The sequence below is a fragment of the Xiphophorus couchianus genome, chromosome 22 (assembly GCF_001444195.1).
Source record: "Xiphophorus couchianus chromosome 22, X_couchianus-1.0, whole genome shotgun sequence".
NCBI classification, from domain to species: domain Eukaryota; kingdom Metazoa; phylum Chordata; class Actinopteri; order Cyprinodontiformes; family Poeciliidae; genus Xiphophorus; species Xiphophorus couchianus.
Window position 1 is genome coordinate 3668369 of NC_040249.1, and position 25356 is coordinate 3693724.

The 25356-nt window shown below is 38.2% G+C and overlaps 1 protein-coding gene across 8 annotated transcripts in view; it reads right to left on the minus strand.

The window, feature by feature from the left end:
- LOC114138308 (mitogen-activated protein kinase kinase kinase kinase 3) overlaps positions 1-24393 on the minus strand; it is a 52266-nt gene extending 27873 nt beyond the window's left edge. For 6 of the 8 annotated variants that reach the window (XM_028007499.1, XM_028007497.1, XM_028007498.1 and 3 more), the window contains exons 1-12: positions 24159-24393; positions 8337-8394; positions 7983-8073; positions 7776-7840; positions 7633-7688; positions 5680-5727; positions 5318-5360; positions 5126-5198; positions 4762-4893; positions 3778-3840; positions 3546-3627; positions 2278-2394 (exon numbers count right to left, since the gene is read on the minus strand). In XM_028007499.1, coding sequence (XP_027863300.1) covers positions 2278-2394; positions 3546-3627; positions 3778-3840; positions 4762-4893; positions 5126-5198; positions 5318-5360; positions 5680-5727; positions 7633-7688; positions 7776-7840; positions 7983-8073; positions 8337-8394; positions 24159-24254 — 924 coding nt within the window. In that variant the 5' untranslated portion in view covers positions 24255-24393. The remainder of the gene's footprint in view (positions 1-2277; positions 2395-3545; positions 3628-3777; positions 3841-4761; positions 4894-5125; positions 5199-5317; positions 5361-5679; positions 5728-7632; positions 7689-7775; positions 7841-7982; positions 8074-8336; positions 8395-24158) is intronic. The other 2 variants (XM_028007502.1, XM_028007501.1) reach the window with 1 other exon arrangement.
- Positions 24394-25356: the final 963 nt, after the last annotated feature.

The following is a 25356-nucleotide window of genomic DNA, read 5'->3' on the forward strand; positions in this document are numbered from 1 at the left end:
AATTTTATTTAATTTGACATCCTATCTTGAGTGTTTAATCTCAGGAAGTATATATATTTTTTCACAGAAAAGCTCAACACACTACAAACTCATGCCATGCCTGATCAAGAACTGGAGATCTCAATCCAAAAATGAAAATAATTATAGTCATCAAGTAGATTTGTCAATATTAAATCCATTCTCATAACAGTCCCTTAAGTGGTTAGAAACTTCGACAGCAAATGTGAGATGAAGATGGCTTCCTAACCTAAAATATAATTTTTACCTGCATCCTTTAAAATGCAGGTGAACGTGGAGATCCATAAACTTTATCACACAAATTTCTTTACATTTTTCATACTTTGTCAAATTACAACCACAGTCTCTCATAGTTTTTTAATGGGATTTTATGATAAAGCAAAAGAAAATGGTGTATAATTGCTAAGTGGAAAGAAAAATAAATATTTTTTTTATGGTAATACATATGGAAATATGGATATAATTTGTATTTGGCCCCCCTATACTCTGAAACGCAAATAAAATCAAGTGCAACCAAAAATCACCTAACTTATACATAGAATTAAGATGTGTGCTACAATCTCAATACAGAATTAAAATGTTGTCCTGTTCTTGTTGAATACTGTTGTGTTCACCTGACACTGAGTACACCAGCCCCACAGTAAAATATGGTGATGGCCGCAACATGCTTTGGAGATACTTTTTTTCCAACAAGTACAGGGAAACGCTAAACATCCATTGCAGCAAACGCTACACCTGACTGGCTTAAATCAAAGCATAATCATGTGTTAGGACGGCCAAGTCAAAGTCCAGACCTAAACCCAACTGAGAATCTCGGGCAAGATTTGAAAATTGAGATTCACACACAATGTGCAAAGCTGGTAGAGATGTGTAGCAAAATAAACAATTTCTACAAAATACAGTCAGATAGAGGTTGGATACAAATTCAAGGGACACGCTAGTGATCTTTACATCTTAAAAGATGTTTTTTAAATTATTTTTTTCCTTCCACTTCACAATAGCACAGTTTACGTATCTTTAGATTGTCTCATAAAAACCCAATAAAATACACTGAGCTGTGCGATTGTCACAACAAAATGAGAAAAACGATTTGAGAGTTTTGGCTATAGGGATAAAACCTTGCAAATGTTTTTTCTTGTATTTTGCATAGATTTCTGTCAAAGGTTGGAGTTGTACATATAAGACAAGTGTCTTATTCTAAATTCAAATTTCCTCTAATTATGTCTATAAGAAATCAGTTTAGAGAACTAGAACATGTGAAGCTATGGAAGCTGTCTTCATCAACCACATCTTCATCTCAGCCGCTGTTCTCACAGACCTGGGATGAGTTACAGGTGTTTCCTTAGAGATGTTACACATATAAGATCCCTAAAAGAGCTGCCAGAAAAATCTCACTGATGTGGCCATGGTTAGTCGATAATAACAGAGAGGTTGTGGCAATTTCTTTCCAGAAAAACTAAAACATTTTGACCCCAGAATCATGTATGGCTTTAAGAAATTCATCAAATCAAACCATAAGTTAATAAAATATTAAAAGGACTAACATACTGACCAGAAAAGGTAGTTAACAATCAGCTGACACTCAAATCAGCACAAACCCCCCCCACCCCCATGAATGCTTAGAGTAATTATGCAGCTGCATGGGTAATCCATGAATGCGTCACATGCCAGAGCCGAACTCCATGACAACACCAGGATTCAGAGGAAAGAATGGAAATTCTCAACTGTGTTCAGTCACTGCTGTAGTTCTAATTCAGAAGCATTTTCAAAGAACTTGTGTTAGAAAGACATCACTGCAGCCGACACGAGTACCTTCCTACGGGCCGCAAAGCGGGGTGCGCGTCGAGCACCGGGGCTTATGGGGAGGAAATGACCTCTGTACTTAAACTAAGTGGGAGGAAGGAGGCAGGGATGGGGAAAACAGGAGAAAAATGGAGGAGAGAGGAAAAGTGAGGTAAAAGACAAAGGAAAGAGAAGAGTGCCAAAATGCGAAAGAATAGAGAAACAGGGGAGAAGGAGAAAAAGCAAAGAATGAGTCACATAAACGAGGACGAAAATAAAAGAAGAGCATGAGGAAAGAGGATATGACAGCTGGGGATCAGTGAATAGCCAGCTGAGGAGACATGAGGACATATTTTAAGAAAGGGAGGAAAGAAGCAAAATCCAGCAAATCACAATCACTTCCTTACTGATCTGCTTCTTATACTTGGCAGCACTTTAGTTTTCAAACAGACGGAATCCCAGAAGGTGAAAGGTTACCTCGGGCTCAGGCTCGTCGTCATCGAAGTCGTTGTACGTGCTGTGGTCGGGGTTGTTGGACTTGTCCAGCAGCTCGATCGCAAGCGTCCTGCTGAGAGGCTGGGAGACGAACGGGTGCTGGAGGAGATACAGGAGACGGAGGTCAGTTGAGGGTGTTTGCACACCTAATAGTTCAATAGATTCAGTTCAATTAGGGGGGGGGCTGCAACATTTCTTGCATTTTCAGCTGCGGTTGGCTTTCACTCTGCAATGTATCAAACAATCTAAACCAGGGGTGTCCAAAGTCGGTCCTCGAGGGCCGGCATCCTGCATGTTTTAGTTCTCTCCCTGCTGGTAATAACCTTTTCAGCATGTCAATGTTCTTCTTAGACCTTCTAATGAGCCATTATTTGATCCAAGTGTGTTAAACCAGGGAGAGAACTAAAATATGCAGGATGCCGGCCCTCCAGGATGCACCACTGATCTAAACCCTTTGAAAAACCTATTCCACCTCCCCACCTGTGGTGGTGCTGCACTGCTGAAGGAAACGACAGAAACGCCTCTAAACTTAACAGGACTGATGTGAATGCGTCTTACGGGTGCAGGGAGTTCTGGGTAAATACAACCAAAACAAATATGTGTGTTTAGCACTAGTGGGAGAAATAATTAGTGGTCGACCTAAATCCTATAACCTCTAAAGTCTGGCACCACTCCAGTTTTGTTTACATTTTGCGAAGAAGGAAGTTGCACTAATGTCTGGTTTTCCTGTCGTTTCCTTCAGTGGTTCTTGGTGCAGCGCCCTCTCAGGCTAATGAGAGGGTGAACAGGTTTAAAAACGGTTTTGGATTGTTTGACACTGTGCAGAATGAAAGTGAACCGCACCACCTGAAAATGCAATAAATGTTGCAATTTTGGTTCCCAATTGAACCGAGTTAACAGGACTATCAGGTGTGAAAACAGCCCAAAACGTTCTTAAGCCTTTCACAGAATCAAATTCAAGCACTTTAAGCATTTCCCAGGGGAGTTTCTAAGATTATAACATACATAAAGAATAGTATAACAGTAATTTAATAGGTTCATAAAGCAACCAGTAAATGCAGTGATGTTTTTGCAGTTATCTTGATATATTTCAGTGTAGAAATTTTAACCTAAAATACATCAAAACTTGATTTCAGGACATTTAGAAAGGACGAGGATTCTCCTACAAATGCAACTGATATAAAGTCTTACAAATAGCATTCCAGGTTATTTTCTTTAAAGAAGTAAATCTATCTTGTTTCATTTCTCACCTGCAGCAGTTTCTCTGCCGTAGGCCTCTTCTTTGGGTTCTTGGTAAGAGCTAATTTCACAAAATGATGGAAGTTATTCGTCCTGTTTGTCAAGACCAGAGAAGAAGACAAACGAAAACAGAACAAAGAGTTAAACTTTTGACCCTCAAATAGCTCATGCCATGGCTCTGATGAAAACGCCAACAGCTCCTTTGATAAACATGAAGATGATAAAGAAGTCAGTGACTCTCACCACTTGAGTTTATCTTTCAACTTCGGAGGCTGGAAGTTACTCTTGGTCATCAAGAACAGAGCCCTGGATGAGACGAAGAGGGAAACAAATGATAGTGGTGGAATTATGCACAGTAGTTGTTTTGAATTGTACCAAAAAAAATTTTTTAAATCATAGAAAAAAGGAAAAAACACTTTCTTAAAACAGATATAAAGCAATATTGCAATCTTGACCAGATCTTAAGTTTTGATCAGTGTTTTAAGTTGAAAAGAAGAGTGAGGGTCCATTCATGAGCCGCTATAATCAAACTCTAGTTTTGGTCATGTTGCTTTGCAGAGGCGTGAATGAGCAGTCGAACTCTGATGCGGGCCAAAAAAAGCAAACTTCAGGCTCAGTTCGGTTGACGTGAACTCTGCTGCGATTCGAATGCGTATGTGAACGCCAAGCAGACCAGAGACCACTTCAAAAGTAGAAAGTGAACCATGTCGCAGTGGATACTGGGTGAATACCAGTATCCACATAATCAAAACTAACGTGAGAGTCTATTGTTAGAGGGACAAATGACTCGTGCTCTTTTACCAAAGACAGCCACTAAAATCTGACGCTACTCCATCTTTGTTTACATTTTGCAAAGGAGGAAGTTGCACTCATGTCTTCTTTGAAGGCTTTCATTTTGTGTCTTTCAGTAGATTTTGGTGCAGCGTCCTCACAGGCAAGGAGGAAGAGGAGAACAAGTTTTCCAATTAAGTTGGAATCGTTTGACAGAGTGCAGCAGCTGAAAATCTAACAAATATTACAATTTTGGTCCCTCGTCACACTGAGTCATGGTGTGAAATCACCCTTCAAGAACAATCTAAACAGGACATAATATTCTAATCATCCAAACAACTAAGGCTCTGTTTTTTAGTTCAGTATGTTCTAATATTGTTTCACACAGAACAAGAACACACAGCCATCACTACAGCAGTGTGTCAACAAACAATAAACGCACACACACACCCCTACCTCATCGGGTGCAGGTCAAACATGGGCGGCTGTAGTTCTGCCAGCTCAATTGCAGTAATGCCCACTGCCCAGATGTCACACAGCTGATTGTAGCCCCCCTTCCTCTCCACTGCTGCCACCTCTGGAGCCATCCTAGATTAAGAGAGAAACCCATGGTGGAAGATGAAAGGATACAGACGTAGAAGCTAAATATAATTCCCTTTTTGTTCTTATAATCAAAAATTAGCATATTTCTCCCTAAATCCCTTGTTTAACTCTTCAGTGAAAATGTGACTAAGTCATGACTCCAACATAGCAGCAGGGAGAGACTGCTTTACTGTCTAACTTCACTCTACCTGCACTGATACCCGCATACAAAACTCACCAGTAAGGCGTTCCAATGAATGACTTTCTCTTGGCGAGAGTGGCTGTGATCTGGGCCGACACGCCAAAATCAGCTAAGGAAAGAAAAAAGAAAGAAAGAGCATAAGAAAAACAAGCCAAAGAAAACCCATGTCGATAAATGAAGTTGATCTTACTCGATCTTTAAAAACAGAAGATAAGAATCAGATCTCACCAAGTTTAACGTAGCCGTTGTCTGTCAAGAGGATGTTGGCTCCCTATAAAAGCCCAAAGACACCACACAGTAGCAAAAAACCTTCTGCTCATCTCCACAAAAAATACTTATAATACATAAAAATGTACCTAATTAACTATGATGTTTTTTTATAAATTATACAATAATAATAATAATAATAAAATGGACTTTATCTTAGCCTGAGATGAAATTAGCCATTAAATGTTTCATTGACATCTATAAAGCTCTATTAAAAAATAATTCACACAACATTTTAAAGAGTAAAACAGGCAAACTAAAAAGGGAGTATCTAATTAGATTTTGGTAAAGAGAACATGGAGCAGACTTTAGTTCAGGCTCACCTTAATATCTCTGTGCATTTTGCCTTTACTGTGTAGGTAGTATAAACCCTGTGAAAGGAATGACGAGGTTACTGATGTCAAACTGAGACCAAAATAAGATGATAGAAATAAGGCAGTTGATTCATTTCAGTTTTAAAATAACAAAATTTGATGTATCTTTATAAGGTTTCTTAACATCAACATGTTATACTTTCTGTTTTTAAGAAAGATTAAGAGTTTTATTCTAAAAACAAAAAAGCCAGTGGTGTCCAAAGAACGGTCCGTGCGCTATGAGCGCAGCTGGTCGATGCAGAACGACGCTTTTTTTAAAAGTTTCACCGCCCAAAGAAAATCCTAAAATGGAAAATGTAATGTACAACACAAAGCATTACTCCTTTATCACATGCTCTTTGCTTTCTGTTTATTTTCATAGAAACAGGACCTCAAATATAGCGACTTTGTTCAAAAGCAGCCATGTGCTAAATCCAGCAAAAGAAAAACAATTTAATATCAAGAAAATAGCAAAAAGAAATCGACGCCTTCCACGCCCTCAAAATGTTGAAATTTTCAAGCGAATTTTTCATAAGGCAAACCTGCTAGACATTTTTTAATGCTTTGGTAGTACAATGATTTACTTATTTTTTTCTACAAAAAATGAAACACTATTTAGCTTATTGTTGAGTAGATTAAAACATTCTTAATGAGCTAATTTGGTAAAATAAACAAAAAACACAAAACGTTCTACTTTTTGACCCACGTGGCAAACAGTTTAAAAACCATTGCCTAAAACCTTAACACTTGCTTTGGTCATTCACGCTTTTGGTCCATAATGCACAGTTTAAGTATCAACATTACTTGAACTCATCAATGTGCACAAAAAAAAACTGTTGCTATGGGTGATCTGTTGGTTCTGATAGAATATAAGAAAGAAAAAGGGAGAAAACCCCTCAGGTTTATAGGGTTTTATTTTGTATCAATTCTAATTATATCTGAATTCTAATTTGCAAAATTCCTTTAATTCTTAAGTTATTTTTAAATATATCACTTTTCAATGCAAACTTACTTTGATTTGTGTGGTTAATACTATTATGTACAATTTGTGAAAATGACTGCACTGTTATAATCTTAAATCATGTTTCCATCTATGTTTTTTTTTTTTTTTTGAAATATCACATTAGTAAAGATTGATTGGAAATGGAAAAATTTGGAAAAAAAATAAACATCCTCAATTTCACAAAAAAAAAAAAAAAAGTTTTAACATTCATTTGATGTGACTATAAGCTTTTGCAGAAAACAATTAATGTGCAAAAGTGGAGATGGAAGGTGCGTGCTGTGGTGGCGCAGGGGGTTAGCACGCCCCACGTTTGGAGGCCTTAGTCCTCGACGCGGACGTCGAGGGTTCGACTCCCGGTCCCGACGACCTTTGCCGCATGTCTTCCCCCCTCTCCTCCCCCTCCTTCCTGTCTGCCTACTGTTGAAAAAATACGAGCCACTAGCGCCGCAAAAACTCTTCAGAGAAAAAAATGAAAAAAAAAAAAAAAAAAAAGCGGAGATGGAACACATGTGCCCAACAAGTTTTGATGTAGCAAACTTCCCCACCCACTGGTGTGTCAGTGTGCCTCGCCAGAGGCACGAAACTCGGAAAAACCCTCAAACTTCTGGTCTGGAGAACTCTCAATACTAGTTTGTTTGCAACCTCTGCGTCTAGTTTATTACAGTCTATTTGCTCCAAACCAGCAAATAGAAACCCGCCTAATTCGCATTATTCTTATTTCCAACATTTTGAAAGTTCACTTACAATTCATATAATAATTGGATGGAAACACGGCCATAGACAAAAGGAAATGAATGCAGTGTTCCTCCAATAAGCTGGAAGTCCTCTTAAACAAAGAGGATGAGGGCAGGCATTCTGTCTGAAGCAGAGCAGGCGACAGCGATGCTGTATGTCTATAATGTGTCGAGTGTAAACATCACCTGCAGGGTTTCCCGCGACATGTAGGCTATCTGCGACTCTGACAGAGGCCCGGTTACTGAGAAGAAAGAAAAGAAAAAGCAGTTGCAGAAAAAAATGACAAACATACAAAAAATAATGCTAAAGACATGGATATAGATCTTACCATGATATATATCCTGCAGAGAACCACCTCCACAATACTCCATGCTGATCCATAATTTATCCCTTCTAAACAAACAAAAGAAAAAGAAAAAAAAACCCCACAACATTAAATTTGGTAGCTCATTCTAAATGTCTAACAATCAGATTATAACCAAAACATGTAACTTATTAACAGCTATCACCAACTACTACACATTCACACTCTTACCGGAGATAGCTGCCAAAATAGGCAACGATGTTAGAGTGTTTACAATCCTTCATCATTAAGATCTCCTGCTGGACGACAGCAAAGTCCTCCCCTGCAGTCAACGCAAGCATCATTGCAGCGATAATTAACTGCCATGGTAACACTACTGCTACTAACAAAACTGTTTAATGAAAGAGGAGATAGATATAACTGAAACAGAGAAGGGAAAGTGGGGAACATCAAAGAAAAGAATATGGGAAAAAAAAGAAAGAACTGAGGATCGCTCTTCTTGGAACGAGAAGTTGATAAAGAAACAGAGCCTCCAATATAGGGACAAAAAAGGGAATAAACCAAGGCAAACATGAGGCAACTCACCCGGTTCCAGTTTGATGACTTTGATAGCAGCCAGCTCCCCTGTGTTTACGTTACGAGCCTAAAAGAATGAAAAGAGGAGAGGCTGATTTGTGCATCGGGGGAAAACTTCACAGCAATGACTGTGGAACGTCAAGGTAGAGACAGAGCTGATAATGGACGGCATCTATTCCTTTGTTTCAAAACACCAAACGTGAGGTATATTCAGTTTTAATCAGTGACATATATATTGTCATAGAAATCAGTTTCAAATATATTGTCACTGAAACTCGATAGTGCACTGAATCCTGACGATGACCAGCAGGAGGGAAACTCAGAAATCTGATCTTCTGATTTTTAAACCTACCAACATAAGTTTAAAAATAATATCACAATATAGTTTGGATTTATTGCAGTAAAAAAAAAAACAACATATCCCAATAATTAAAATCAACTCTGTAATGCACATAGTGTCTCTGTCTCAGACTTTAACTCCCCCCCCCCCAACAACAGGAAAAATAAATTGTCCAGCTGTTTCTACATATCATTCAGCAACGTCTGGGAACGTACTGTGGGGAAAAAAAAGTACATAAGACTTTTCTACTTATCTTCAAAAAGCAATAACTCATGATAACTTCACAACCCTCAGTTAGTTATCAGAGCACACAGATGCTGAGTTGTGACAAGACCCCCAAATTACCTACCAAACAGTTCACACAGCATAATGACGCACATGTGAGACAATCACCAAAACATCAGACGAAGGTTCAGGGATTGGTCACGGAATTTGAAACAAAATGAGTACAACTACAAATTAAAAACTAAATAAATATTAAGGTAAGATACTGTAGGTCATATAATGGCCGTTTCTTGAAAGAAAAAAAAAGAAAAAAAGCTAGAGAAGACTAGAAGTGTCTCTACACAGATGTGCAAATTAAGTACAGCCATTGAAACCAAATTATTTACTCTTAGACGGAGGCGGTGATAATAACGTTTGTCATCCTGTCAAGTTATCAGGTCCTGCAGACCAGATTACTGCAACAATAACACTCTGTTTTACACCGACTGCTCTTTCATACACACTGTGTAACATCACCTCTGGACCTAATATAAACTGTTAATGACCGAGGATGGCAGGAGACAGTGAAGAAATATTTTGAATACAAATATTATCGCATCTTATATTACAGTAGTTAAAGAGTAATTTTGCTGGGAAGTAATACATCACAACTTCCAAGGAAGATGTAAAGCTTCACACTGTAAACGGTCAATTTTACTACAGCTGTTATTTTCTGTATTTATTTCCTGAATGGTGGAGTTCCTCCTCCTGATATGTATATTGTCGGGATGTTTGCAGAATTACCAGGAATATTTAGGATTCACCAACATGTGTTTGGAGCCAAGGGCAATAAAGTTCCCACATAACTCATTCATATCCTATTACAGCACACTCAGACTGCCTGTGGGAGTATGTGTGTGTGCTGTTAGAGGAATGTATGGCTTTTCATAGGAATGTGGGATGCATTTTTTTATTTTTTTATTTTTCAGAAAAGTCTGAAATTGTCAGGAAAGAGAGAGAAACAGAATGCAGAGAGTATCCTTTCTATAAATAGTGAAGTAAGTCTATATTTAGCGGGAGTGCCAACGGCGCAGGAAAGGAATTATAGATAAAGCACATAAATAAAAGATGGGCTTTCAGAGGAGACATGAACAGCCTGCTTCTTTTGAGTTCCAGAGTGTGAGCATGACTGTGTGAGACGAGGCAGAAGTGGGTATGAGCAAATGAAAGAGACATGAGCTGATGATGTCAGGACCCGAAAGGTGTGAGAAAAATTGAAACGGCCCGAACAGCCTGAGAGCAACGTGTCATGTCTCAACAGCCTTTGTTGCATCGCTGCTCCAGTTAAGGATCCACCCTGTTTCTGGCTGAATCCCTGGATAAATATTTACCAAACGTACACATTCAAATAGCTTTTTAATAGTGAGAACTGCCTTAAGGAATTTAATTGTACCCCAACACGTCCAACAAGAATTTAAACTTGACTTATTGTTCAGTTTCAATGAGTTAAGACTTTCTATAAAACATTTTCCACTGTATGACCATTTATTTAAATTGAAGACCTACATGAACTATGAAAATTAACCTTGTAACTTGGATATTTCTTTTCCCATTTTCAACTTGCGAGTCAGTTTTAGTAGCACAGTTCTTGTTCAGGCTTGAGGGGAGAACTAAATGTGTGAGTAAATTAAATATGTTTTGGACCTATTCCTTATCTTACATAGGTGCCAAAATTGTTCATCAAAGCAAATGCTGTTGGATGCTAATATTATAGGCTATGCATGCTCAACATCCTTAGGTCAAATGGTTTTTATGATTATTGCAAAGATCACCAGCAGAGGCAAGATGCGCATTTACTGAACAGCCATTTGATCCGACTCATGCATCATGCACTCATGCTTGTCGCCAATTTTTATAAACTTAACTCTATCAACAGCATATTTTCTGGTGTTTTGAGTTTTAAAATATGGATGAAGGAAAAATTGCTTTGAGAAAAAAAAAAAAAAAGATTTCACAAAGTCCTGCCTTTCTGGTATTGTACTAACCACATAAAAACACATTCATTCCTTTGGCCAGAGCCACAAATCAAAGAACAAATAGTTCCAGGCAGTTTCCCATAAAGGTTAATAATAGAAGTAAAGAAGGACCAAATGTACAAATTTAATACATAACTTAATGCATTTTAAGACTTAGTAAGGAAAATAGGAACATAAAGTCGTTTCGGCATTGAGATAACATTGAGACAGCCATTCATGTTGACCGCCATCATGCTTTTTGAGGAAAACTGAAACATCACGAGTAAAACCCCGCTGGACTTCCCACACCAGTGTGCTGCAATGACTAACTGAAAAAAATGGAAGTAACTAGTGATAAAAGAGGAAAAGAAAACATCACCCATCACTGACTTGTGATGACGTACAAGAAATGCTGGGTTTTTATGTGAAGTTACAAGCACTAGTAAAGGCAGAGGGGCAGTGACAAAGACGGACCCTCACCACAACAACGCGATGGGAGGGAGGGGTCCGAGACACAAAGGGGCGCACAGAGAGAAGATGCGGCAGGGAGAGAAGAGACGGCGTGTTTTCAGTCAGCAGACAGATCAGAGATGACTCACATCAGTCTGTGGCTCCCTTAGTGGCACCAGTACACAAGCCTATTTTATGCCCTTATTTCTAGTCAAAGAAATATTTTTTACAAAAAGCACCAAGTCTACCTGGAAACAGGCAGAAACTTTAATTGTCTAACTGAAATTTTCTAACACCTCACTGCAATCAATTAGTTTTCTTCAGCATGAAATAAAAAAAAAAATAAACTACTTTTCTCTCTTTAAGTTGTCCCTACTATATAGATTTCAGCAAAACATCAACACTGAGACTGTTTAACGCAGCAGAAAAACAAAGCAGTTTCCTGTAAGGTATATTTAAAAAGAGTTGGAAACTAATAATAAAACAAAACATGGCACTGTTTTGTGCTTTCTGGGTCAAGTTGGCAGTTTAGATGCACTGTAAATAAATTGCATCAGCGGTGCAGCCTGGGTGCTCGACCAAAGTGCTCAGCAACAGCTGATTAGGCGCTCAGCGATGCCGACATGGGGCAACGGAAAAAGTGATTAAGGTTGAGAAATAAAGTGGTTTGGTATAAAGTGAAAATCTTAAACACAGTGGCATTTTGAACACTAAAAGCATAGGGTACAATTTATAAAGTTTGAGATCAAATGAAAAATGATAACTCATGCAGGACTGAGCAAAATATTTATTAGAAGCTTCTTGTTCTCAGAGGTATTTACAGCTGGTACACTTAATGCTTTTCCTACACCGATACTAATATGAATTTAGCAATTATCATGTGAATGGTAATCACAGGCCACAAATTATAAGGTTTCCAAAAAACCGAGATCTGGAATTTTAAAGTCAGGACTTAGTACGGTAGTTAAAAGAAATATCTTAGACTGTGTCCTCAACTACACCACTTTTGCTTTTATAACAACAAAAAAAGCCTGAATCTTCACTGATAGTCAAAAATGCTGTATTGTCCATGTTTGCCAGCAGGAGGCCATAGCGTTGACATTACCGGTTTTATAGATTAAAAGAAGAAGTGTCTGAGCACTGCAGTGCTAGGCTACAAATTCCCTGAAACAGTTTAGTTTTTCCTCTGATACTAAATCTTTCCGCTCACATTTGAAGTTTATTAGAAACACTGGATAAAAAGATAAAGATGTGAGCACAAAAAGGAAGCTGCAAAGCCTCAAATGTTCATTCTAGCCGAGAAAGTGATAATGAGCCATCTTTTTTTTCCTCTTTATTTTGGAAGCAGGTTTTTTTTCCATCTAACATTTCTCACCAAAGTCCCTCTTTGAATGTGGACAAGAGGAACAAAACGCAGTTGAAAATATCACAACAAACAGCCTGCGGTTCTATGTTCATGGTATTATTAAAACTCAGACATACTCTGTAAAAGTTCTGATTGGACTAAATTACGTTTTGAAATGCAAATAATTTACCTAAAAAATGGAGAAGGAATAAACGTCTGAACATAGACTTTTATTCTACATCCTCCATTACTATTTTTTATTTTCTGTTCTTATCCTGGAAAATATTGAAATCAAATTCCAGACTTTTTCATAGAAGCCCAGATTTTGTGGACAAAAAGTATGGCATTAGCAAAAATATAAGGCATGGACTTCTATGTTTCTTGTATAATCTCTTATAAATTATGAACAATGCTTCTAAATGACACATCATCCATTAAACACAACAACATTCAAAACCTATGTGGAGTCCAACTTACTTTGGGTAAAAGATCAAACTGGGCAACAAGTAGCTCTGTTAGTTGCCCTAAGTCACTTCAGATCACAGTTTTTTATTTTACTTGCACAGTAGTGATGAAATTTTCCAGACATTATCCAGAGAAGTTTCATTTAGGAATGCAAAGCACTGGGTAATGTCTGAGAAGAACATGTTCGAAGGAAGCAAATTCATGTTTGGGTTTAAGCTCTGGTGGGTTTACCTTCTACCCTTTTCTAGCTTACCAGAACACCTCTTCTCTATCTTGATGGCACTTGATTCAACATAATTAGTCGTCCTGAATAAAAAGCTGTTTCCCTTTCTTAAAACAAACAACTCTGTTGCCTCTGGCACAACGCAGTCACCGCTGTGACCTAAAAAAAAATTTCTTCAATATCACTAGCTGTATAAGAAGCAGTGCAAACACACAGGCTCGGCTCTGATCCACACGTAGCCGGATATCTGGGAAAACAAATGGCGTTTTGATGCCTTTTGGCCTTTCATCCACATAAAAACTCCATTTGATATCACTAAAATCTGTTATTTATAAAAACGCAGACCAAAGTGGAGTGTTGAGAAAACTCCGTATTTTGTTTGCGTGTATACACGAGAAAACGCATATTTAAGGTCATGATGATTACAGTTGGCAATAAATACCGCGGCAATATGTTCATATACTTGCTTTAACATGATTCCCAATCAATATTGTCCTGTGTTTTATTACCTTTATATTCTAATACCCTGTTTAAAAAGTAGTTACTATGTGTCCGTCCACACAAATGAACCTCCTGGCACCACGTTTAATTCCTAACGGGAAGTTGTGGTTGTTTTAAAGCAACCCGGTTTTAGCTTTGCTCTACACTGCCACCTGTGTTTCACAAGTTTAAAACCACGTTCTGAGGCAGATTTATGTGGATGGAAATTTTTCTGAAATGTGTATGACACAAACTTTTTAAAGAACGTGGCAGAGATATTTGTTTAAATAAAGACCTGGCTATGTTTGTACAAAGCCTAAGCATCATTGTTGGAGAACATTAATAACTTGCTCTTAGCAAACTCAATGTTTATGGTCTTTTAAGTACATTTTTTTTGCACTTTTTAACATCACAACCAAACACAACTCTGTATTTTATTACAAGTCAATCCTTACAGTTTTTTACTCCAACTCCTCATAATCACTTTGCTTGACATTATCAAACCATTGTTCAAGCACAGAAGCTGCAAAAGAGATTTTTTTTTTAAAGAAACACTTGTTTGCAGTTGTAAACTACTTTAAACCTCGACCCCTGCTGTTTTGTTCCAGCTCCTCAGAGGGCCAGTTAAAGTCTGGCCTAAGGCAAGACTAAAACAGTAAAATATTTACAATCCCTTACTAGTCTTAAGATTTTCCTCTTAGCAATCCTTATGTTTCTCAAGTCTTGTCAAGTTTCTGACCAAAGCAAATATCCCCCCTGACCTGATTTAAGAGTTTCATGCTTTGTATAAGTTGAAATAAAATAAAAAAAACTAACAGGAAAAAAAAAAGAAAAAACAAAGCTGCAACTCTGCCTGTTCCTGATCTTATCGTCTCTGTTGAGAACAGCCCTAAACAGGCGAGATTAGGGCTGGACCCAGTCAAGTGTGTTGAATTGGCAACACCTGTCTTTCAACAAAACACCCGGACACTCAAGCAGAAACGCACCCCCTAAATGTGGAAACATGCAACACAGTGATCCAAAACCTCTCGAGTAGGCTTTTAAATGAACACACTTTTCTTCTAATCACCCGAATACTTCAATATGCTGCATGCTTAGAGCATGCGGAGGTAGATTTCCTTTTGAAGCAGCATTTTCCAGACTCTCTGCTCTAAGAACACACATTTCACACACTGCTGCAACTTTGGAGGAGATGTAGAGCTCCACAGTTAGGACGCGAGAACAGAAAGAGAAAGGTCGAAATCTACGTAAGCTATAAAATGGGAACAGCAAATGTGGAAGAAAGCGCTCAGGTCAAATCAGATCAAAACTGAACTTGTAAACCTACATGCAACTGTGTGGTTGAAAACTAAAGCGCCACATGACTCTGAGCGGGCATTTATCGTATCGTTTATCATTTATCGTGAAAATGTTTTTGTCATGACTATTATTTTGATGTATTTTTGTCACTAATGATATTTAAAAAAATAAACTGTCTGGACTGTCAGGATTGTTAGTTTGTTTTCAGTGTTTGTTCAATAACTATCAAATTAAAAAAATATGATTCAAGGCAGTTACGATTTGATCATATAAATCACACTTCTTTATGTGACTGGGGTCCTAAGGAAGTGTATTATAAATAGGTATATTTTTCAAGAGCAATATTTGCGCTTGTGAGGCTATGACTGTTCTGACACACATTCCCAGCCATGCACCTATGTGCTGGGCAATAAGGCTTAAAAATAAAATACCAAATTCAATTTTATTCAATTTTCCCCCCACTCTTTTTCTAAAGAAGGTTGCAAGTGGCAGAAAATATCTTTTAAAAAATGTCTTTCATTTCAATATTTCCTTTTGTGTGATGATCTGAATTCAAATTTAAAGTAAATAGAAGCTGTAAAATATGCTTGCAAAACAAGATGGCAGTTCTTGCAGACCCAAGAAGTATATTGCCGAAAAAAATTAACGGATTTATTGTCCAGCCCTACAGTCACCTAAAAAAAAAGTAATAATAAAGAGTTCCTATCATCACTTTTATTTTTATCACAAAAGTACCATAAGATATCTGAATAAAACTTTAAGTTTTACTTACTTTAAAAAAGTTAAGCTATCCATCCTGTTTTTTCATTACACAATCGCGCATTACTTTTGTATATAAAATCACTTTTGTATATGTTAAAGAATGTGACCTAAAACATAACAAATTATGGAAACGTTCAAGATGTATTAAAAACTGTACTGTACTATTACTGTACTATGTGGGTTATCTAGTTGCACTTCCAGATGAGTAATTTCATTTTTCCTGTTTCACTTTGTAAAAACCCAGTTCCAGGATCCAGTACTCATCTGAGTGCCAGGGCATAAAACTGCTCATTTAAGCAAAACACCAGCACTTCTAAACATATTAAATTTGAGAAATTTTGATCAAAATGTTCCTTTTTGTTTTAAACTTTCTGTAAAGATTAAAGGAGATGACGCAATAGAATGTTCTTTATTTGATTTTGAAATCAAATAGTTTGCAATTCAGACACCTAACTTTGAAACTTTCCTTACATTAGACTGAATGCAGAAAGGCGATTCGGGATTCTATCATACATAACACTTAATCCATTTGCTATGGAATGAGAAATAAAAATAAGCTGCAGCATAAAACCCACATAAACAACTTATAGCTTCTAGGAAATGTGGGAAAATACATAAGCTGTTTACTTCTATGCATGTTTACATATATAAACTACAAAATCAAAAGTTTTACATGATGCAAGAGGTCTGATGGTAGATACAGACAGCTCATCCAATTAGGAACGCACGACTTCCTAAGCAGAAGTCTGCAGTCCAAACGCATTAACACAGAGCTGTAAATAAACTACTCAGGTGCTGGCGGAGCTTCACTGGCATTTTCACTTGTCAGACTCTAAACCACCCTGCAGAAACAAGTCATCTCAGCCAGTTTCTGTACCGTAGTGCACACAATCCAACAACTTATCTTTGCGGTGAGCCGACAGAACAGGATTGGGTATTAAACTGTATAAACATGCCCTGAATATAGTCGAAATTACTGGTTGTGACCTGCCTTGAGATCTGGCGCATGTGATCCAACTGAGAACCGATTAATACAGTGAAAATATTTTGAAATAGTTGAATTTTATTATTTTTAAAACTAACTTAAAGCGATTTACAGGACATGTTGGATCTATTGTGAATAGATGCGTTTATTCTACTAACTATTTTTCAGAAGCCTAAAAAGAGGTGAAGCTCAGATCCTTCTGTGTTCTACACTTTCTTGTAGATCTGGTTTTGCTTCGTCACAGCTTTGTGTTCAACACCAACCTCTGAACAACAGTAAAGGTTAGAAATAGGACACTGCTACAGAGGAGGCCGAGTCATGCATGTCTTCTATAGCTGTGGCAGTCATGGTGGCCGTATGTCGGAGTAGATGCTACATTGGTTCTGATTGGTTCTTTCTGAAGACTTTTGAGAGGGAGGATATTTGAATCCTCTTGTCCAACGATCAGGATGTTGCACTGTGATTGTTGTAGCCTAAAATTACTGATTTTGTGGTACATTTTTTTAAAAGTTGTGGTCAAAGTTGTCCATTTTTTAAGTTTTATTTTTGCCATAACGTGGTTAGGGTTTCCCCTAGTGTGTTATAGGCCTGGCGGGCCACCAGGCTTTACTTGATACCCCTTCCCCACCAGGCTAAGCATAATTTTTTTTATTTTAAATATGTCTTTTTTATAAACACTAATAACACTGACAGTAAAGACAGAATAAGCAAGGTTTATAGTTGATGCGTTGAACTGGGCTCGAGGGCGTGCTCACAAATTGTGAAATCCCTGCACTTGCCTGTTGGCCTCAGACACCATCATTTCCAGATTACTGTGCCTAGTTGTGTACCTCGAATTGTTTGTAACTGTAAGATTTTTTAAACACAAAAACATGGTGGGCCGCTAGTGGACTGGCCAAGAGCCATTACTACAAGGCTTGGCAGGTTTTCTGTGGGAAACACAAATGATCTTACAAAATAGCTGAACTTGCTGCACACACCTGTCTCTTTTGCTCTTCCCACTTTCCACTGTGACATAAAAAGATTTCTTTTAAATATGTGGAAAGCAATAGTGAGCACAACTTCTGTACAGAAATGAAAGAAGATTGGTTTTATTTCTGGCATTAACTAGCTGGCAAAGGATGTAAAAATAGGCAACAACATTAGAATTCTTGCTAACTAGCTTAATATGATATACTGGCCTGGATTAGCCATTAATGATTTAACTAGCAAGCATCAACATGTGTAAGCTTGTGGTGTGTTTAAAGACTGCTTGGAAAATCTTGTTACCAGATCTTAATGGCTGATTAAACAGTTGTAATAGCTGAAGAAAATACAGAAGTCAGAGAGCACAGATATGTGAAGTGTGGGGCACATGTCCCAAGAGTAACCTGCGACAGTTATGCCCATGCTTATTGAAACAGCATAAGTAAGTCCTGTGGCACATCTCAAAATCATTTTTGAGGCCAATATTGCTTTGCGTCACACATGCTTTTATAGACTAGTCATGAAACAGGAGGTTAAAGTCAAGGAGGCTAAGGGCATTGGTCAAAACTCAGCGGAGATGCAATGACTGGCCAGAAAAGAATGAAATCACCAAGGTGACTGGTCAGATTTGAGGTGAAGCTGCAATGATTGGTGAAAATCGCAAGTCCGCGCAAAATTTGCAAGCAATGACTGAATTTGCACAAATGTTTGAAATCGCAACTTTCTTTACAGACTGACCATCACCCTCAACTCCATCTCTTTCACAGAGATTCATGATGTCATCCAGGACATGTTGATGTGGTAAACCTAAAGAGGCCTCTTCAGATTCGCTCAAAAGACTGTCTGCTACCGGAGATCCCTATTGCCCACAGTAAAATACCAGCCACCATGACTCTTCGAAGATTTTCTCTTTTGGATAAATAAAAGGATTGTTGAATGCGAAAGTAATTAATTTTATCAGTAGAACAGAAACACAACCATCAAAATGAGGCCTACATGTTCAGAACTGATTAGAGTGACCCTACTTTCACACAGAGGCTTCCTTCATACCAGCTGACGCCTGTGTATCTACACGAACGAGCAAACAAGAGGAGGAACTGTGACAAAACAGGATAGCTTCAGAGCAGCGGCTTCGACTGTGACTCTGCAGCCATCTGTGTCGGTGTGGCTGTGCATGTATTCGTACAATCGTTTCGTTCTGCGTGCGTGCGTGTCGCACAACAGCTCTTTGGCCCTAACGTCTTCCTCCGTCAGAACAGCGTGAAACAATAGGAGACGAACAAGCGTGCACAAAAGGACGGGAGGAAGCACAGATTCCTGAATTCCTGCAGCACGACTGCCAAGCTGTGCCACATGCATATCCACGGTGAGGTCTGGCCACATTTAGAACAGGATTCCCATAGTTTACAGAGAAAACCAAAAAAAAAACGTTTCAACAATTGTTACTTACATGACAAGACAGATTTCTAAAAACAAAGCCAGCCCGATCTTAAATTTTGCTCGTAGGGTTTTAATAGGATTTGAAGAGTAATTTTTGCAACCGCAACAGGTTGCTGCATGCCACCATTGATCATGTAGACTGGATGAGATTTCTAAGGGGCAGGCCACGGGGTAAAAATGACTCAGCAAGGATTAGAATGCGGCTTCTGCAAAATAAACTAAGATAGACGCTTTTCTCGAACGCATATTGCTTCTAGGACAAACTTATTAATTAATCACCACCTTGCTTCCCATCTCTGAACCCGCGACATTTTCACCCAAAGAGGATGAAGACAACTTCAGCGCGGAGGTAAATATTTGATCTCAACTCTTCTGCGGCACAACAAGTAAAGGCAGATATCAAAGCAACGCCACTGAAGCAAGTTATCATGGATTCACAGCAACACGTCAAGCTGATACTTGTCTTTATTTAAGCCGTTTTTCAGGCACTCTGAGTGAGAATGTGGCACTCTGAAAAAAGTGAAAAAGCGGTTTCTCTCCTCCAGCCAAATAAAAGTGACAAATCAGTAAATATGGCAGCTTTAGCAGCGGTGACTGAACGCCAGGCTCATCATTGTCAGGTTTTTATCTTCATGTCACTGATTTAATGCAGCAAACTTCAGTTATTGTGGTAAAAAGGCAGTGGGCCACACTCACATTGCAGATGACTAAAACTGGGAATAGAACTTTTTGCTTGTTTTGAGCATGACATTTTTGTCATCCTCTGCAAAGATCTTCATAATTCATGCCGACTGTGGCACCCACTGTGCTCGAATAATCTCACATGGCTTTCGGTTCAGGTGAAAAGCTGAGTGGTAAGTAGCTGAAACAAAAATTGTTCAAGTTTGTGACGTTCAAAGCAAGCTACTTAGCTGGTGGTGAAGCAGAGAAACATTTTCTGTAAGCTTTCTCTGCACCCCAATAACCGGAACCCCACCGACATAAAATATGTGCTAAATTATCGAAGAGTCATATCAGAACAGAGGGTAAAATAGCTAAAATAAGAAAGAATTAATCAAATTGGTCAGTATGAAAATATTGATATCAGGAGTAGGGCTGTAGTGGTTAATCGCATTAGTTGTATTAATCGTGATAAATCGACTACTGAAATATCAATAATTTAGTTATCAATTAATTGTTCACTATCATACACAGACCAAAAAAGGCCATTTGTTGAATGAATGATATATATATATTTATGAAAATGAAATGAAGATAAAAAAAACAACTTTGCCTATAAATCTGTTAATATGTTCAGAACTCCACTTGTTTACAGAGACTTTATAATCCATTTTATGTATAGTTTCGGTTGTGTTTTTTATTTGTGTTTTATTTATTGTTGTGTTTATTTTGAATATTTAAAATATCTTCCACTTAAAAAATTAAAGTTCATTGTATTTTGAGAGCACAAGCTTGCATTATTATGCAATTATCAACATAATACTTAAATGTGGTTTCAAAACAACAATCATATATCACAATAACTTCTGGGACAATTTATTGTCCAGCAAAATCTGCTATTGTGACAGGTCTAGAAATGTGGCAGTTGTTTCCCTCAGTTGCCAGTCAGAGTAATCGATTGCTAAAATGTTAGTTGCAGCCATAATCAAGAATGCAGCAGGAATGTAGCTTAATTAAGACTATAGGCAACTTTGTTTTGTATCATACTTGGTGAAAAATATCCGTCAAAAAGCAGACACTGCACCGTCTGGAATGTCATGGGTAAGTGACCTATGTGGGTCTTAACAACTTTAAATCTAAAGACAAGAGGTGCGTAATTTACTGTAGTTTAAGTCTACTGAGTTTTTAGACTTATACATAGCACTAATTTAATGACTGATCAGTATTTCAAAATCGGTCACCTGACTGAAATCTACAGTCTCTATAGTTTCCCCAGTCAAATAAAACCAGTGTTTAAAAGAGGAAGAAAAAAAAAAACGGCCAACACTGAAAGAAGCATACGAATTAGGCACGACTGGTTCCCTAAGGGCAAATTCTTCAGAGGATCAAAGATGTGATATGCTGGTCTGTCGCCTGCATCGGCCAATCCCCCCTCCTCAGTCACTAACACAGAAGGAGAGGCCTAGCTACGAACCGAGGAGAAAACAAGCTAGCGGAGTTCATGCTTTGTTTCCTGCTCAAACATTCCTATCCGAGCCTCACTTTTTCACGCAGTGGTAGAACCAAATATAGGCATCGACGAGGCTTACCAAAATGGCCCGGTGCTCGCAGCACATCCTTTAATCCAGCAGTTTCAGGTTGGAGCTCTGATCCGCAGCAAACCATTTGTTTTCAATGTGAACCCAAGGCATGCCAGCAGAGTCCATGCAACATAACAAGTCTTGTGTTTGTAGGGCTGGAATGATTAATGGGATTTATTAAGATTAATCGATTACGCAAGATTAATCAATTATTGAACAATAATCGTCAACTAATTCAGTGGCTGACTAATTGTTAACACACAGAGCCTACAGACTCAAAAAAGGCCATTTGCTGTAAGAACACATTCAGAGCAGTAATTAAGCCAAAACTGTACATTTTGTATTTAAGATGAAAAAAACCCCCCAAAAAACAACTTTTTCTGAAAATATGTTTTACCCAGAACTCCTTTAAGTAGCATAGTTTTAGCTTCAAATCGTTCAAATTCTCTACAAAACAAAATCTCCAATTAAGCACTTTTTGATATCCGCTTATCAGTTAATGCAAAAATTAATCAATCAACAAATGATGAAACATACACTAAAGGAATGCTAAGTTATTGAATTTTAGGCAATAAAATGTTTATTTTCTTATTTAAAAAATGAATTCTTTGTTTATTTGCATCCTGTTAAAAAAAAGGTTTAACTGGTTTGACGACAAATCTGCAAAATGCGCCATTTTTTATCTGATTAATCGACTAAACGTCTGAATAATCGATAGAATAATTGATTAGTTGCACCTCTAGGTGTTTGTCACTGGTTTGGCAGACATCTCAGCCCCAGACGCAGCCCAGTCTCCCACTGAAGGTATTCAGTCAGACTTATCAGCATCAAGCGAGGCAAAGATACTGAACTTTAATTAGAAACAAACAAGATTAGCTGCAGTGGGGCAGCTTACAATACGCAAAACAAACCCCAGAGAGTGTGTCCATAGGGTCATACTGACCAATTTCTTACACGTCAGAAATTGATAAAGGCTGAGCTGAAAAATATTCCAATTTCCAACATCAGAGAGCCAACATCATCTTGTACTGTCAAGATGTTTCCTGAATATATAGTCAGCCAAATGCCTCACCCTGCCATGACTGACAAATTAAAAGCCACAAGGGCAAAGGAACACAAAACAAGCAGCTAGAAATGTTGCACAATCTGTGCAAATCGGAATGACTGAAATCACTCAAAATTAGAAATAGTGGCGATAGCACGGATCAGACTTTATTCAGTCAGTGGTCACTTAAGGGTTGAGGTTTCATCTGTCAGTTGTCACAAGGTCAGATGCAGAACTGTTTGTCGTTTTGCTGCATTTGATTGCATTCTACGCAAATGACAGAAAAACGAAGAGACTTTGTTTATCTGGCAAGCCAATCTCTTATTAGAGCTGATCTGTCCAATAACACGCTCTGGAGTTAACATGGGTCTCCAAACTAAATCATTTTAGTTCCCAGTTTGAATTTGTAAAATATTTCGATTGATTTTCCAGTTACAAGGATGACATGGTGTCTGACTGCAGTAAGCTTCAAAAACATGGAGGTGTACCAACTTTATTCTGCATGACTGCATCCATTTGCCGTTTCTGGCAGAATTCCCATGACGTTACGAGAGATCATGTAGATTTGGACCAAACACTTCTTCTATGGTATGGTTACTTGCTTGTTTTATACGACTGCTACCACAGCTAGTCGTTGATGTGGTTTTGATGGAGCCTGCTCCATGGCGTCTTAGGAATCTGCTCCGGAACTGAATCCCAGTTTGAATCCCAGACTGCTTCCAACGCAGGGCCTGGAAAAAGTCAAGCCCCAAACTAAACAGCCCCTGCGCTACAGGGAAGACGGCCCAAACAGAAATTAGCTCTCAGGTTCCTGGATGATTGTGTCTAGCAAACGTATATACAGTATGTCAAAACCACGAGTAAAGATAAATAAATATATCTTCATAGGCACCGACTTTGGTAAAAGTACTTGGCCCAAGCGGAGAGCTGTCAGTTCCTGTCAGGGTGAAACCAGGCAACATTTATGCCGTGTTACGATTAAAACAAGAGGGTTCGTGTTTGAAGACATTAAAAAAAAAGAGAGAGAAATATCAAAAGCTATTTGAATAACGTTTCAACGAAACAGTCAAGCTCCTGGCTAGCTTCTGTATGCTATTAGGGTTACCTGCACCCGTTGTCGGACAGCTAGCTAAAAACGTCCCACCAAGAAGTAAACAACCACCATTACAGCTAGCATAAATAATTCTGTCTCGTCGGGGCGTGCGCTTGTTTTGCTTTGAGAAGAAAACTGTATGCCAACCCTAAAAAAATTCATACTGTTGGAAAATTGTGGACCAAAAAGAACAACAACAGAGCGCACACATATCAACAAGACGTAATCTTGTGTCCGACAATGGAATCATGGATATGAATAGCTCGGAGGAAAAATTCCCCACCTGTAGTAGTTCAAACAAAAACATGCTCTTAACGTAGCAAGGGAAACAAATAACTCAGGACTAAAAGACTTGCTTAGTGCTACATAGTTACCAACGGAAGGAAGAAAAAGTGAACATAACGTCTCTGAAGGCTGTGTCCGATAATGGAACTCAGTTCAATGCTCCCTCCCTGCAGTTTTTTTTTTTTTTTTTGTACCTTGTATACATCTCCGTATGTGCCGCTTCCTATCCGCTGGATCAGCTCAAAATCCTCCTGCGGATTCCGCCTGGACAGGTCGACACTGGAGTTCATCGTTTACAATCGCGCCCGGCTGACGAACCCCGACAAAAGTACGAAAACTGGTTTTCTTTTAAGAAAAACATACGGCGTCAAAAAATCCCAGCCCGAATCCAATGTAGCTCCAACATGGCTTCCACTGCGCTTCGAGCATGCGCAGTGGATATCCTGGCATAGCCTTTCCATGATGTTTGTCAAAAGGAGATTAGGGTGATGAACTTCAAGAGCAAAAATGACCCTGTACCTTTGACAAAATGTAGAAATTAAACTTTTAGGAAATTCAGAATATATATATATATATTTTTTACATTTAGCAGATATTCATATCATGCCAGAGAAGAAAGATAACCTCTTTGTATTTAATTCTGTTATTGATTTCACAAATTTCACAGTGAAATTGTTTTGCAATCTGGTGCAGGGACGAATTGAAAGAATTCATTTCCTTCTCCCTTAGCGGCGCCTGAATCTAAGGGAAAAGGAAATGAATTAAATCACTAAGCTGTGTGTTGCCTGGTCTGGTGCCTCAAGTGTAAAACTGGGCTAAGCAGAGCTTCTTAGTGGCAGATGGCAGAAATGTGCTTCAGCTCAGTCAGTTACGGCACCAAAAACTTTCCAGTTTTATCATTTTTCTTAGAGAAAGCAAAGTTCAACATTAGAGTGAGCCCAATTGCTTTGGATTTGACGATGTTCGAACGCACCATATTTAATAGTAAAATAAATAAATGAAAAATAGTGCAGAGTATTTTTCTTTAAAGTAAAGAGGGAACACGGTCTTTTGCAATTTCTTAAATTGGCAAAGATCTAGAAACACAACATATAACATTTCTTCTAAAAATGTCTCCAATGCCTTGAAAAAAACAACAACAAAAAAGTTATTTTCAGGATTTTAAAATGCTTTTTCAAAGTAGACTTTGTACTCCCTCTTTCTACACTGTATAATCATATAAGAACTAGAACCAGAACCAAACGAGGAGAAGCAGCTTTCAGCATCTATGCACCACAAATTTGGAGCAAACTTCCAGAAAACTGTAAAACAGCTGAAACACTGACTTCTTTTAAATCTCAACTAAAAACCCATCTGTTTAAAATTGTATTTGAAATGTAATCAATTACAAAT